Source organism: Nicotiana tabacum, chromosome 6 (assembly GCF_000715075.1).
Source record: "Nicotiana tabacum cultivar K326 chromosome 6, ASM71507v2, whole genome shotgun sequence".
Lineage (NCBI taxonomy): Eukaryota > Viridiplantae > Streptophyta > Magnoliopsida > Solanales > Solanaceae > Nicotiana > Nicotiana tabacum.
The window spans coordinates 117,397,171-117,409,800 of record NC_134085.1 but is presented as its reverse complement, the minus strand read 5'-3'; the positions used below and the strand labels follow the sequence as shown (position 1 = coordinate 117,409,800).

General features: G+C 41.1%; 1 protein-coding gene and 1 pseudogene across 1 annotated transcript; one reads left to right on the top strand and one right to left on the bottom strand.

Moving 5' to 3' along the window:
• Positions 1-1,307: 1,307 nt before the first annotated feature.
• LOC107797746 (14 kDa proline-rich protein DC2.15-like) lies at positions 1,308-4,928 on the top strand (annotated as a pseudogene).
• Positions 4,929-7,000: 2,072 nt separating this feature from the next.
• On the bottom strand, positions 7,001-7,844 carry LOC107764885 (14 kDa proline-rich protein DC2.15-like). The gene has a single exon (XM_016583467.2). It carries the CDS (start codon positions 7,706-7,708, stop codon positions 7,232-7,234), a length of 477 nt encoding a protein of 158 aa, XP_016438953.1. The 5' UTR covers positions 7,709-7,844; the 3' UTR covers positions 7,001-7,231.
• Positions 7,845-12,630: the final 4,786 nt, after the last annotated feature.

Genomic DNA, 12,630 nt, shown 5'->3' with positions numbered 1-12,630 from the left:
GCTTCTTCGTAATTGCGAAGCTCTTCTCACAAATGCAAAAAATTTCTCGCATTTGCGAGACTTGCAGCACCAACAATAAACACTAGAAGACTGGAGTGTATTCTCACCCTCCCGAGCGTCCGAAACTCACCCGAGCCCTTAGGGCTTCACACTAATTACCTACACAAGACTAATAACCTCATACAAACTCGTTCGAGTGATCAAAACATGGAAATAACATCAAAAACTATGAATCGGATGCCAAAACGCATGGATTGACTCATGAACTCAAAAACTTCTAAAAAGACTTCCACATGTCTGATTCGTATCAAATCAACTCGGAATGATATCACATTTTGCATGCAAGTCTTAAATAACATTATGAAACTATTCCCGCTCTCGAAATTCCTTTCGGGCCTCAGTAACACCAAAACCTACCCCAAACCAAATTTAAAGAACTTCAAAAACCTTCAAAGAACCAACTTTCGATATTGGGCGCCGAAACGCTCCCGGTTCATCCAAAACCCGATCCGAACATACGCCCAAGTTCGAAATTATCATACGAACCTATTGTAACCGTCAAATCCAAATTCTGAGGTCGTTTACTCAAAATATTAATCGAAGTCAAACTTAGTCTTTTAAGGCCAACTTAAGGAACCAAGTGTTCCGATTTCAATCCGAACCCTTCCAAATCCTGAACTAACTATCCCCCAAGTCATAAAACAGTAAAATCACATACGGAGAGTCTTATATAGGGGGACGGGGTTCTAGAACGCAAAAAGACCGATCGAGTCATTACAATTAGTCTGGACTTCGGAGAAATAAATGTAAATAATCCAAATTCCTTCTTAAAGTTACTGGATATTCAAGAAAACAATTTGAGTTAAAAAAAAATAGAAATTAATATCTTGTGATACGTCAATTGTGAAGAGAATGATTATGAAGTACCGTTACTTGAAGAGAAAATTAGAGAACGAAGAGTAGTCTTTACTAAGTCCTTAGAAATTCCTGTTTGAAATTTGCATATTAGTCTATCTTGTATGTTATTTGCATTTTAATAAGTGGTGGGTTTAATTTTAAAAAGAATAATAATGTAAGGAGGAACGGGATTACCAGTAGGTATGTTGACATTGAAGTTGTTAATTTGTTAAGTAGTGGGAAACAGGAAAGGGGCATCAGGCATGGCTTAATATATATGTCATGCAGATTAATTTCCCTAGCTATTAGCTACTATGAAGCTAGTGGAGGAGCTGTAATCTTATAATTTGGCTCAGGTTCAGAATTTCCTTCCATTATAAACTTCTTTTTCACACCACACGCTAGTACCAAACTTCAACCATCTCGACTTTGCAACTTTCTGTTTACGTTCTGCCTTAGCTTCCTCTTAACATGGCTTCCAAAACAAGAGCCTCATTTACCCTTTTCCTCTCCTTGAATCTCCTTTTCTTTGCCATAGTCAGTGGAACTGATCGTGGCTCTTGTCATCATAATCCTCCTAGAACCGGTAATGGTGGTGGCAATGGCGGTAACACTGGTGGCTCGGGCAATGGCGGCGGCTCTGGCAACGGAGGAGGTCCGGGCAATGGCGGCGGAGGTGGTAACGGACAAGGCAGGTGACCGAGAGATGCTCTGAAGTTGGGTGTATGTGCAAATTTAGTCGGTGGATTGGTGTTAGACCTCCAACAATTGAGCTCGACCGGACAACAAGAGTGTTGTCATGAGGCAGCAAGAGTGTTGCAAAGCTTGGTGCATGAGCAGCACCAATGTCAAAAATGGGAAACGGGCAAGTGATGGCCAAGGCTTTGACGGAGGCGAGGCAGCTTGGCAAGAGCTTGACAATGAGTTGCGGGCTAAGGATGGCACTTAATCATGGCAAAGGCATCAAGGCATGAGGCAGTGATGCCAAGGCAAGGCAAAAACGGAAGGGCAAAGGCGAGCAAATGTGCAACGGGAAGGCAGTGCGCGGGCAGACTTGTCATGCCATTGAGTTGCGGCAAACGGGCCAAGTTCGTGGGCGATGGCAAGGCAAATTGCGGCACAATGCAGCTGGATACAATGGCATTGGCGCCTGGTCCAAGCCATGACACGAAATTGGGTAGCAAGTCTTGGATTGACAAAGTCAAAGGCGGTTATCGGCACATGCTGTGCACATGGGCAGCGGTTGAGTCTTGTCCAAAAAGCTGGCAGGAGTTAGCACGTTTTTGAGGGCCATGATCTCATTGTCTTTAGCATGATTTACATGATCCTAGTAGTTGGGGGTGTCAACTACACTAAGCTAAAGTAGTGGGCTGAGTAAGCAAGTGCCTAAGCCTAAATATAGGCAACAATTGTGTAAATGGGGCTGGTTCATAAGTTATAAATGGACAGCACCCTTCCCTTTTTGAAAGAGAGAGTGAAAAACGTGTGAGAGCACACTATTGAGTTAGGAAGGAGTCCTAAACCTGTTTTCAAGAGTGAAAACAACCTAAGGCTAAGAATAGTCTTGTGAGGGTCAAGAGTGATGCAGAATTTTGGCCGAGTGTTGGAACAGGCTGAAGTCAATTCGAGACTTGGCTGCCGCGCAGGCTGTTTTTGTGGAGCATAAAACACCCCTGTGACAACTGGTATCAGAGCGGAGCAGGTTCATGACGGAGACACGACGGGTTGTGGCAGATTTCGTGGTCTTGTTCGAGAACATGGCTGGTGGTAACAATGAACTGCAGGAAAGGCTAACGAAACTGGAAGCATTGGTGGGAAATGTTCCTGATGGTGAAGAATTTCAGACCCTTATGACAAGGCTTGCCTACCTTGAGGCAGAATTGACAAGGCTAAGTCAAGAGAATGCGGATATGAGGACGGAAACAGTGGTGCTACGATGTGCTGTGGGCGAGGATGCTCCTCAACGTGGTGCTGAACGTCTCAAGGTGAGAATTCCTGAACCTAAGGCATTTAGTGGTGCAAGGAGTGCACGTGAGTTGGAGAATTTTCTTTGGGATATGGAGCAGTACTTTCATGCTATTCGTGTGCAAGACGAGATGGAGAAAGTAACCTTGACTAGCATGTATTTGAGTGAAGATGCTAAGTTATGGTGGCGCACTCGTGTGGCTGAAGATGAAAGTTTGGGTAGACCAAAGATTGAGTCGTGGGAGCGGCTTAAAAAGGAATTGAAGGATCAGTTCCTTCCTAGTAATACATCTTGGATTGCTAGGGACAAACTGAAAAAGTTGAAACACACCGGATCAGTTAGAGCATATGTGAAAGAGTTCACATCTTTGATGCTGAGCATCAGCAACATGTCGGAAGAAGACAAGTTGCACAACTTCATGAGCGGGCTGCAACAGTGGGCACAACTCGAGTTGCGAAGGCAGAATATTCAAAACCTCGCAAGTGCTGTGGCTGCGGCTGATGCATTGGGCGATTTTCACTTGAGTGATGAGACTTCTGCTTCAAAGTCCAAAGACGGAAAGAAGGACAAGGCAAAGGAGTGGAAGAAATGTGAAAATGGCAATGCAAATGAAGACAAGGGGAAGGGAAAGCAGGAAGCTGGAACTTCAAAGAGCAAGGAGAAGGGCAACAAATTCAGTGGTTGTTTCCTTTGTGATGGACCACATCGAGCGAGGGACTGTCCGAACAAGGCAGTGTTAAATGCCATGACTGCCGCGGAGAAGAGGGCTGCATTGGAGGCGCTGGACAGTGACAAACAAACTGTTGGTGTCAATGCAATTGTAGCTGAAGAGAAACGGGGTCAAGGTGCGTTGATTGTCAACCCCTTAGGACTCTTACATTGAGTTGACCTCGACGAGGACGTCGAGTTTCAAAGAGTGTGGGTGATTTGTTAGACCTCCAACAATTGAGCTCGACCGGACAACAAGAGTGTTGTCATGAGGCAGCAAGAGTGTTGCAAAGCTTGGTGCATGAGCAGCACCAATGTCAAAAATGGGAAACGGGCAAGTGATGGCCAAGGCTTTGACGAAGGCGAGGCAGCTTGGCAAGAGCTTGACAATGAGTTGCGGGCTAAGGATGACACTTAATCATGGCAAAGACATCAAGGCATGAGGCAGTGATGCCAAGGCAAGGCAAAAACGGAAGGGCAAAGGCAAGCAAATGTGCAACGGGAAGGCAGTGCGCGGGCAGACTTGTCATGCCATTGAGTTGCGGCAAACGGGCCAAGTTCGTGGGCGATGGCAAGGCAAATTGCGGCACAATGCAGCTGGATACAATGGCATTGGCGCCTGGTCCAAGCCATGGCACGAAATTGGGCAGCAAGTCTTGGATTGACAAAGTCAAAGGCGGTTATCGGCACATGCTGTGCACATGGGCAGCAGTTGAGTCTTGTCCAAAAAGCTGGTAGGAGTTAGCACGTTTTTGAGGGCCATGATCTCATTGTCTTTAGCATGATTTACATGATCCTAGTAGTTGGGGGTGTCAACTACACTAAGCTAAAGTAGTGGGCTGAGTAAGCAAGTGCCTAAGCCTAAATATAGGCAACTATTGTGTAAATGGGGTTGGTTCATAAGTTATAAATGGACAACACCCTTCCCTTTTTGAAAGAGAGAGTGAAAAACGTGTGAGAGCACACTATTGAGTTAGGAAGGAGTCCTAAACCTGTTTTCAAGAGTGAAAACAACCTAAGGCTAAGAATAGTCTTGTGAGGGTCAAGAGTGATGCAGAATTTTGGCCGAGTGTTGGAACAGGCTGAAGTCAAGTCGAGACTTGGCTGCCGCGCAGGCTGTTTTTGTGGAGCATAAAACACCCCTGTGACAATTGGTAAGCGGGGTAATTGGGAGTCCTCCAATGATGCCATGCTGCAGCTTGATCGCGGGGCTGGCAGATTTAGAGGCTGCAGTTTGCTTGTGCACAGCAAATAAGAGCAAATGTGCTGGGAGTAAATCTGAATGTGCCACTCTCCCTCAGCCTTGTAATCAACAACTGTGGAAGGAATCCTCCTACTGGTTTCACTTGCTAATAAGCCAATGATGTCCTCAAATGCCTATTTCAGCATTTTGTTATGTCAGTCATTTTTTGTTTGCATCAATTTTCTTGTATGATCATTTACTTCCTATGTAGTGCTAATTGTTATTTCAACTAAGCAAGCGAGCTTGCAAAATGAAAGGGCAGGTTCGTGAAGTAGTTGATATTACATTTGTACTCGTAGGTTATTAATATATATACTACCCTTTTCTATTTAATAAGCATCTTTCTAGACTTCCGTTTGACTACGATGGCTGGCAAGCCGAATTATACATTAGGAAAAAAATGAGAAATAAAATATAATATAACAAAGAAAATGAAGAAGAGAAATTTCTCTGGATAACTTGGAATGCGCAAGACTAGCTATCAGAAAAATAAATGTCTTTAAATCCCTAGAGATAATTAAAGTGTGCAGTTGTAATATTTTGGCAAAATTACTTACTTCCAGAAATATCATCTTTGTGATTTTTTGGTAGTAATTATTTGTAAGTCGATTCTTCTAAAGAAATGTGCAATATTAAGTATGAGCAGGTTCACTAGAAAAGTTAACTCTTCTTGGTAACTATCCAAGAGTTGAATGAAAAAGACTCATATTAACAATGCAGCAAAACCAAAAGCAAGGTTTACGATGTGGCTAATGATGCATCGAAGATTACTGACCTCTGATAGGTTGAGCAAATGAGACTAGATAAGATATGCAGTGTGTATTATGCCAACGACAGGAGGAAAAAAGGGAACACTTATTTGTGCAGTATGTGTATACAAGAGCTATATGGAGCAAATTGTTGCAATGGATAGAGCTACAGGGACTAGGATTCATGAACTGGACTGAGTATAGTCAATGGATCATCAAATGCTCTAGAGGAAAATCCCACCAAACACAGATTTTTAAGATAGTATATGCAGAGGCAATTCACTGGATTGAAAGGAATCTTATAATTTTTGAGCAAAGGAGCAGACAATGGGAGAACATTACAAAGGAGATAGCATATATTTGCGATGTTCGTGCATCACCTGGAATTATGTCCCTCTCACATAGTTTTAATTTTGAATGAATGAAAGATAAGTAGGAGTTGGGTCTGGAGCTAGCTTTGTTGGCTTAGCTATGGTTTTGTAACTATTTCATTGGTGATTAATAAAATTATGTTAGTTGCAAAAAAAAAAGTGCAGTTTTCATGGTATCGCTTGAGAAATTCCGAAACTCCAAAAAATGGAGGATGTTTGAAGTAGGCTATCTCGATTTGTCGAGTGACTTTAAGGAGAACTCGTAAAAGTTTCAAGTTTGAACAACAGTTACCTCCTGCTGGCTAGCTACTTTATTCGATCGATTAAAACAACTTCAAGTTGGATGGGTTAATGAATAAAGATTTCTTTGGTAGCTACATGCTAGTATACGTAATTTCTGCAATCATAGTGAATGACAGCATTAAAAGTCAGTCATCGAGTTTGATAGCAGAACTTTTTTTTATTTCCCCAAAATAACTATATTCTGACCTTTTCATTATTTTATATGATAAAGTTTAATTGGGTACGGACTTTAAGTAATAAACTCTTTTAAAAACTTGTTTTAAATATGCTTTTAAAGTATGTCATTTTATTGGCTGATGCAATATGAGATAAATGGATTGAACATCATTTTGTACACTTGAGTAAAAATATACATGTAAAAAACATTAGGTTCAAATTTTGAACACATAATTATAGGTGCAATGAATTCGGGGCTACCAAATAAAGTTTTAGTTTTAAGAGGTAGAGCTCATGATTGCACCAATTTTTTTCCTTTTGATCGCTTTACTTTTCTCTCTGTTCTTTTGTAAGCATGGTCCTTTTTCTATCAAGTCGGAAGACGTACAACATGAAGTTGTATTAATCAATCGAATAAAGTAGGTTATCAAGAGATTTTCCGGTAACAAAATAATTTTTTTCCTGAAGGTGAAAATATATTTTTAGAAAAAGTGAAATAATTATACGATTTAACTGTAACTGTCAATAAATAATTGCACATTTTAATTATCACAACGAGGTCTGCAAACAAATAGTTATGGACAACCATCTTAAGATCATAGAAACGTCAAACAAAACCCACAAATATGCTTATGAAACAGAGAATGATAGTACATATGTTAATAAACCTCCAAAGTACATATATAAAATCAAATGTGCTATTTAATTTTGCAAGTTCGCTTATTTAGAACTGTTAGCATAACACATTTGACAAAGTGATCGTAAAAAGAAATCCGGCAAAATGACTGACATAACAAAGGCAGAATGAGGTTTAATACAATTAATCGGGTACTTCCGCTTAGCAAGTGAAGCCAGTAGGAGGATTCCTTCCACAGTTGTTGAGAACAAGGCTAAGAGAGAGTGGCACATTCAGATTTATTCCCAGCACGTTTGCCCTTATGGCTGTGCACAAGCAAACTGCCGCCTCTAGATCTGCCAGCCCCGCGATCAAGCTGCAGCATGGCATCGTTGGAGGAGTCCCAATTACCGCACCCACCAATCCACCAACTAAATTTGCACATACACCCAACTTCAAAGCATCTCTCGGGCACCTGCCTCGTCCATTGCCACTTCCACCTCCATTGCCCGAACCACCTCCGTTGCCGGAGCCGCCACCATTGCCCGAACCACCAGTGTTACCACCATTGCCACCACCATTACCGGTGCTAGGAGGAATAGAATGACAAGAGCCACAATCGGTTCCACTGACTAGGGCAAAGAAAAGGAGATTCAAAGAGAGGAAAAGGGTAACTGAGGCTCTTGTTTTGGAAGCCATGTTATAAGTAAGCTAAGATAAAAGTTGTAAAGAGAAGTGATTGCAAAGATGAGATGGTTGAAGTCTGGTGCTAATGTGGAGTATTTATAGTGCTAGGAGGATGAATAATTACGAACAATCCCTCTTAAGCTTAGAGAGAGATATTAAAATAGTAATGCGTGTGCTGCGTGGTGTTGAAAAATAAGTTTGTCATTGTTGCCAATTCTTAACTGTTATAGTGCTAGGAGGATGGTTTAGGGAACCTTCTATTATTGTGATGTAGGTAAATAGGGAACCTTCTATTATTGTGATGCCTGTGACTCGGTGCATCTGCATGGCATATTCTAATTAAGCCATTACATAACCAAATTATTAGCCTCCACATTAGGTGATCGTCAATATCACAAGATATCAGGGCCAGGGCTGGAACTAGTATGTAGATTACGGGTTTCCTCATCTAGACCGGCAGCTGCTAGGTTTCCTCATCTAGATCTCATCCAAACTTCCCCGGTCCTCGGCCTGAGCTGTATGAAGCAAAAAATCGTCTCACGTACGATTCAGAGGCCGAGCCCCACCCCAACATAAATGGTGCAACTTAGGTCAACTAACACATAATGTTGCGGAAGCCAAATGTATATAGTGTGAATAAGTCACAACTACTATACCAAAAATTATGACAGCCACCAAATAATAAATAAGACAATAAAACAACAATAAAGGGAACACCAGAATTTACGAGGTTCGGCTAATTTTGCCTACTCCTCGGACACAACCAATATTTTATTTCACTCCAAAAATACAAGTGAAATAATACTAAAGAGAGAAGATACAAATGCCTTAAACAGATGAGAAGGCAAATGAGAGGTGTATTTAAATCCTAAACATTAGGCCTTCTTTTATAGGGGGGAAATCCCTCTAAAACTCAAGAGCCCACCGATGTGGGACAAAATTTTGCTAAATTCAACAAATCTCCACCTTGGCAAAATTCCACATCTTCAATTTTCTCTCAATAACAAATTTTGATTGTGTCTTCATCTTCAATCTTCAGTTTTCAACAATGTTGATCAAATCCAAACAATGTTGAAACTTGACCGCAGTCATCACCTTTGTCAGCATATCAGCAGGATTCTCCGTAGTATGAATTTTCTTCACTGTGACTCCACCTTCTTCTATGATTTCTCGTACGAAATGATACCGAACATCAATGTGCTTCGTCCTTGCATGATACACTTGGTTCTTCGCTAATTGAATAGCACTTTGACTATCACAAAAAATTGTGATACCTTTTTGTTCAACACCAAGCTCCTTTAGCAATCCTTGAAGCCAAATTGCCTCCTTCACAGCCTCTGTAATAGCCATGTACTCTGCCTCTGTTGTAGACAAAGCAACTGTTGACTGCAAAGTAGACTTCCAACTAACTGGTGCCTTTGCAAAAGTAAACACATAACCAGTAGTTGATCTTCGTTTGTCCAGATCACCCGCAAAATCGGAGTCACAATATCCAACTACAGACTGATTGTCTTCCTGCTCAAAAACTAACCCGACATCTACAGTATTATGAATATACCGTAAAATCCACTTCACAGCTTGCCAATGCTCCTTCCCTGGATTGTGCATATATCTGCTAATAACTCCAACAGCTTGTGAAATGTCAGGCCTTGTGCAAACCATTGCATACATCAAGCTACCAACAACATTTGCGTATGGTACCTTTGACATATACTCTCGTTCAGCTTCATCCATTGGCGACATAATAGTACTTAGCTTAAAATGGGAAGCAAGTGGAGTACTAACTGGCTTAGTCTTGTCATCTATGCCAAAACGTTGAAGTACTCTCTTCAAATATTCCTTTTGAGATAAATAGAGTTTCTTTGAATGTCTATCTCTAATTATCTCCATGCCAAGAATTTTCTTTGCCTCCCCCAGATCCTTCATCTCAAACTCCTTCTTCAGTTGAATCTTGAACTTATCAATTTCTTCCGAATTCTTGGAAGCTATCAACATATCATCAACATATAGGAGAAGATATATAAAGGAACCATATTTAAGCTTGTGCAAATACACACAATGATCGTATTTGCTTCTCTTGTACCCTTGCTGCAACATAAACTTGTCAAATCGTTTGTACCATTGTCTAGAAGATTGTTTCGAACCGTACAATGATTTTTCAAGTTTGCACACCATATTTTCTTTTCCAGCAACTTTGAATCCTTCTGGCTGAGTCATGTAGATTTCCTCCTCCAAGTTTCCATGTAAAAACGCAGTTTTACATCCATCTGAACTAGTTCCAAATCCAATTGTGCTACCAAAGCCAACATAATTCTAATGGAGGAATGTTTTACAACTGGAGAAAATACTTCATTATAATCAATTCCCTCCTTTTGAGCATATCCTTTGGCCACCAATCTTGCTTTGTAGCGAACATCTACTTGGTTAGGAAATCCTTCTTTCTTTGAAAATACCCATTTGCACCCAATTGTTTTCTTTCCCTTCGGGAGATTGGCCAATCTCGATGTATGATTCTGATAAAGGGATTGTATTTCATCATTCATGGCAATCCTCCACTTATCTTCTTCTGAACTTTGGACAACATCTTTATAAGTAGTAGGAACATCATCAGCTACAATTGAGGTTGCACAAGCAACCGTCTCTATGAGACGAACATGTTTCGTTATTGTTCTTTTTGGCCTGCTGGTTGCTATTGATTCAAGTTGTTGTTGAGGTTCCTGAGTTGGAATCTCCTCTACTGGCTCTCCTTCTAGAGGGTAATCTTCATTTGTTTCCTCATCTGCTTCTTGTGTAGGAAAAATAAATTTTCCCTCAAACTCCACCTGCTTAGAAGCACCTTTATTTTGTTTGGTGTCTTTTGTTACCTTATTTACCATAGCAGATTCATCAAAGGTAACATCTCTGCTGAATATTACTTTCTTTGTCATAGGACACCATAAACGATATCCTTTGACTCCAGAAGTAATTCCCATAAAAATAGCCTTCTTTGCCCTTGGATCCAATTTTGACTCCGTCACATGATAATATGCAGTTGAGCCAAACACGTGCAAAGAGTTATAATCTATAGCAGGTTTTCCATACCATTTTTCAAATGGTGTCTTGCCATCAGTAGCAGCAGATGGTAGACGATTAATGAGGTGACATGCATATGTAATTGCCTCAGCCCAAAATTCTTTGCCCAAGCCAGCATTGGACAACATACACCGTACCTTCTCCAGCAAGTTCCGGTTCATACGTTCTGCCACTCCATTTTGTTGTGGTGTATGTCTAACAGTGAAGTGTCGGACGATGCCATCATTTTCACAGACCTTATTGAAATGATCATTTTTGTATTCACCTCCATTGTCTGTGCGAATACACTTGATCCTCCTGCTTGTTTGATTTTCCACCATCGTCTTCCATTTGAGAAAAATTCCTAGCACTTCATCTTTGTTGTTCATTGTATACACCCACACTCTTCGAGAAAAATCATCAACAAAGGTTACAAAATAGTGCTTCCCACCCAATGAAGGTGTTTTGGAAGGACCCCAAACATCAGAGTGTACATAATCCAAAATGCCTTTAGTATTATGGATCGCTGTACCAAATTTAACCCTTGTCTGTTTCCCTTTGACACAATGCTCACAAAACTCCAAGTTGCAAGCCTTGACTCCTTTTAACAATCCTTGATCTGATAGAGTTTTCAAGGATTTTCCTCCAGCATGTCCCAAGCGCATGTGCCATAGCTTGGTTGCTTCTGCCTCTTTGTCGTCACTGGATGTCACTGTCACTGTCCCAATAACTGTACTGCCACGATAGCGGTACATATTATTATTCTTCCGATTAGCCTTCATTACCACTAGTGCACCAGAGCATACTCTCATCACTCCATTTTCTGCAATGATTTTGAACCCTTTTGATTCTAGGGCTCCCACAGAGATGAGATTCTTCTTCAAATCCGGTATATATCGAACATCTGTTAATGTTCTGATCATTCCATCATGGTTCCTTAATCGTATTGAACCAATGCCATATGAGGTAAGAGGGCTGTTATCCGCTGTGTGGACGACTCCATATTCTCCTTCTTGAAATTCCACGAACCAGTCCCTGTTGGGACACATATGATAGCTACAAGCCGAGTCCATCAACCATATGTCTGATGATGTTGATGACTCTGTTGTAACTAATGAGAAGTCTGAATCATCACAATCATCTACATTTGAATCCATAATGGCCTTTCCATTGTTATGTTTGGCCTTATTCTTCAACTTCGGACAGTCTTTCTTCCAGTGCCCTTTTTCTCGACAAAAGGCACATTCATCTTTGCTGGGTCTGGATCTTGACTTGGATCTTCCCTTCTTTGTCCTCGTTTGATTTTGAGGACGACCCCTCACAAACAGTGCTTCTCCTTCTCCGCCCTTCTGTTTTTCTCGCTTTCTTTGTTCATAGCTGTACAAAGCCGAACAAACTTCTCTGAGAGAAATTTCGTCATTTCCATGGAGTAGAGTAGTTTCAAGGTGCTCGTACTCATCAGGAAGTGACGCCAACAACATTAAGGCCAAGTCACCATCATCATAAGTTGTGTCCATATTTTGCAAATCTGTGACCAACTTATTGAAACTGGTGATATGTTCATTCATCGTGGTACCAGGAACATAGGTGAAGTGAAACAGTCTCTTCTTCATGTACAATTTATTTTGACTGTTTTTCTTCAAAAATTTATCCTCCAGTGCTTTCCATAATTTACTTGCAGAAGTTTCCTTTGTGTATGGATATTTCTGCTCTCTAGCAAGGTAGGATCGAATGGTACCGCAAGCAACACGGTTGATAATTCTCCAATCTTCTTCTCCAATAACATCTGGTTTCTTTTCTTCAATGGCCAGATCTAGCCCTTGTTGAAAAAGGACATCTAGAACCTCGCCTTGCCACATCCCAAAATGCCCGGACCCGTCAAA

Coding starts and splice junctions, on each gene's coding strand:
- LOC107764885 (XM_016583467.2), bottom strand. CDS start 7,708: ATGGCTTCCAAAACAAGAGCCTCAGTTACCCTTTTCCTCTCTTTGAAT.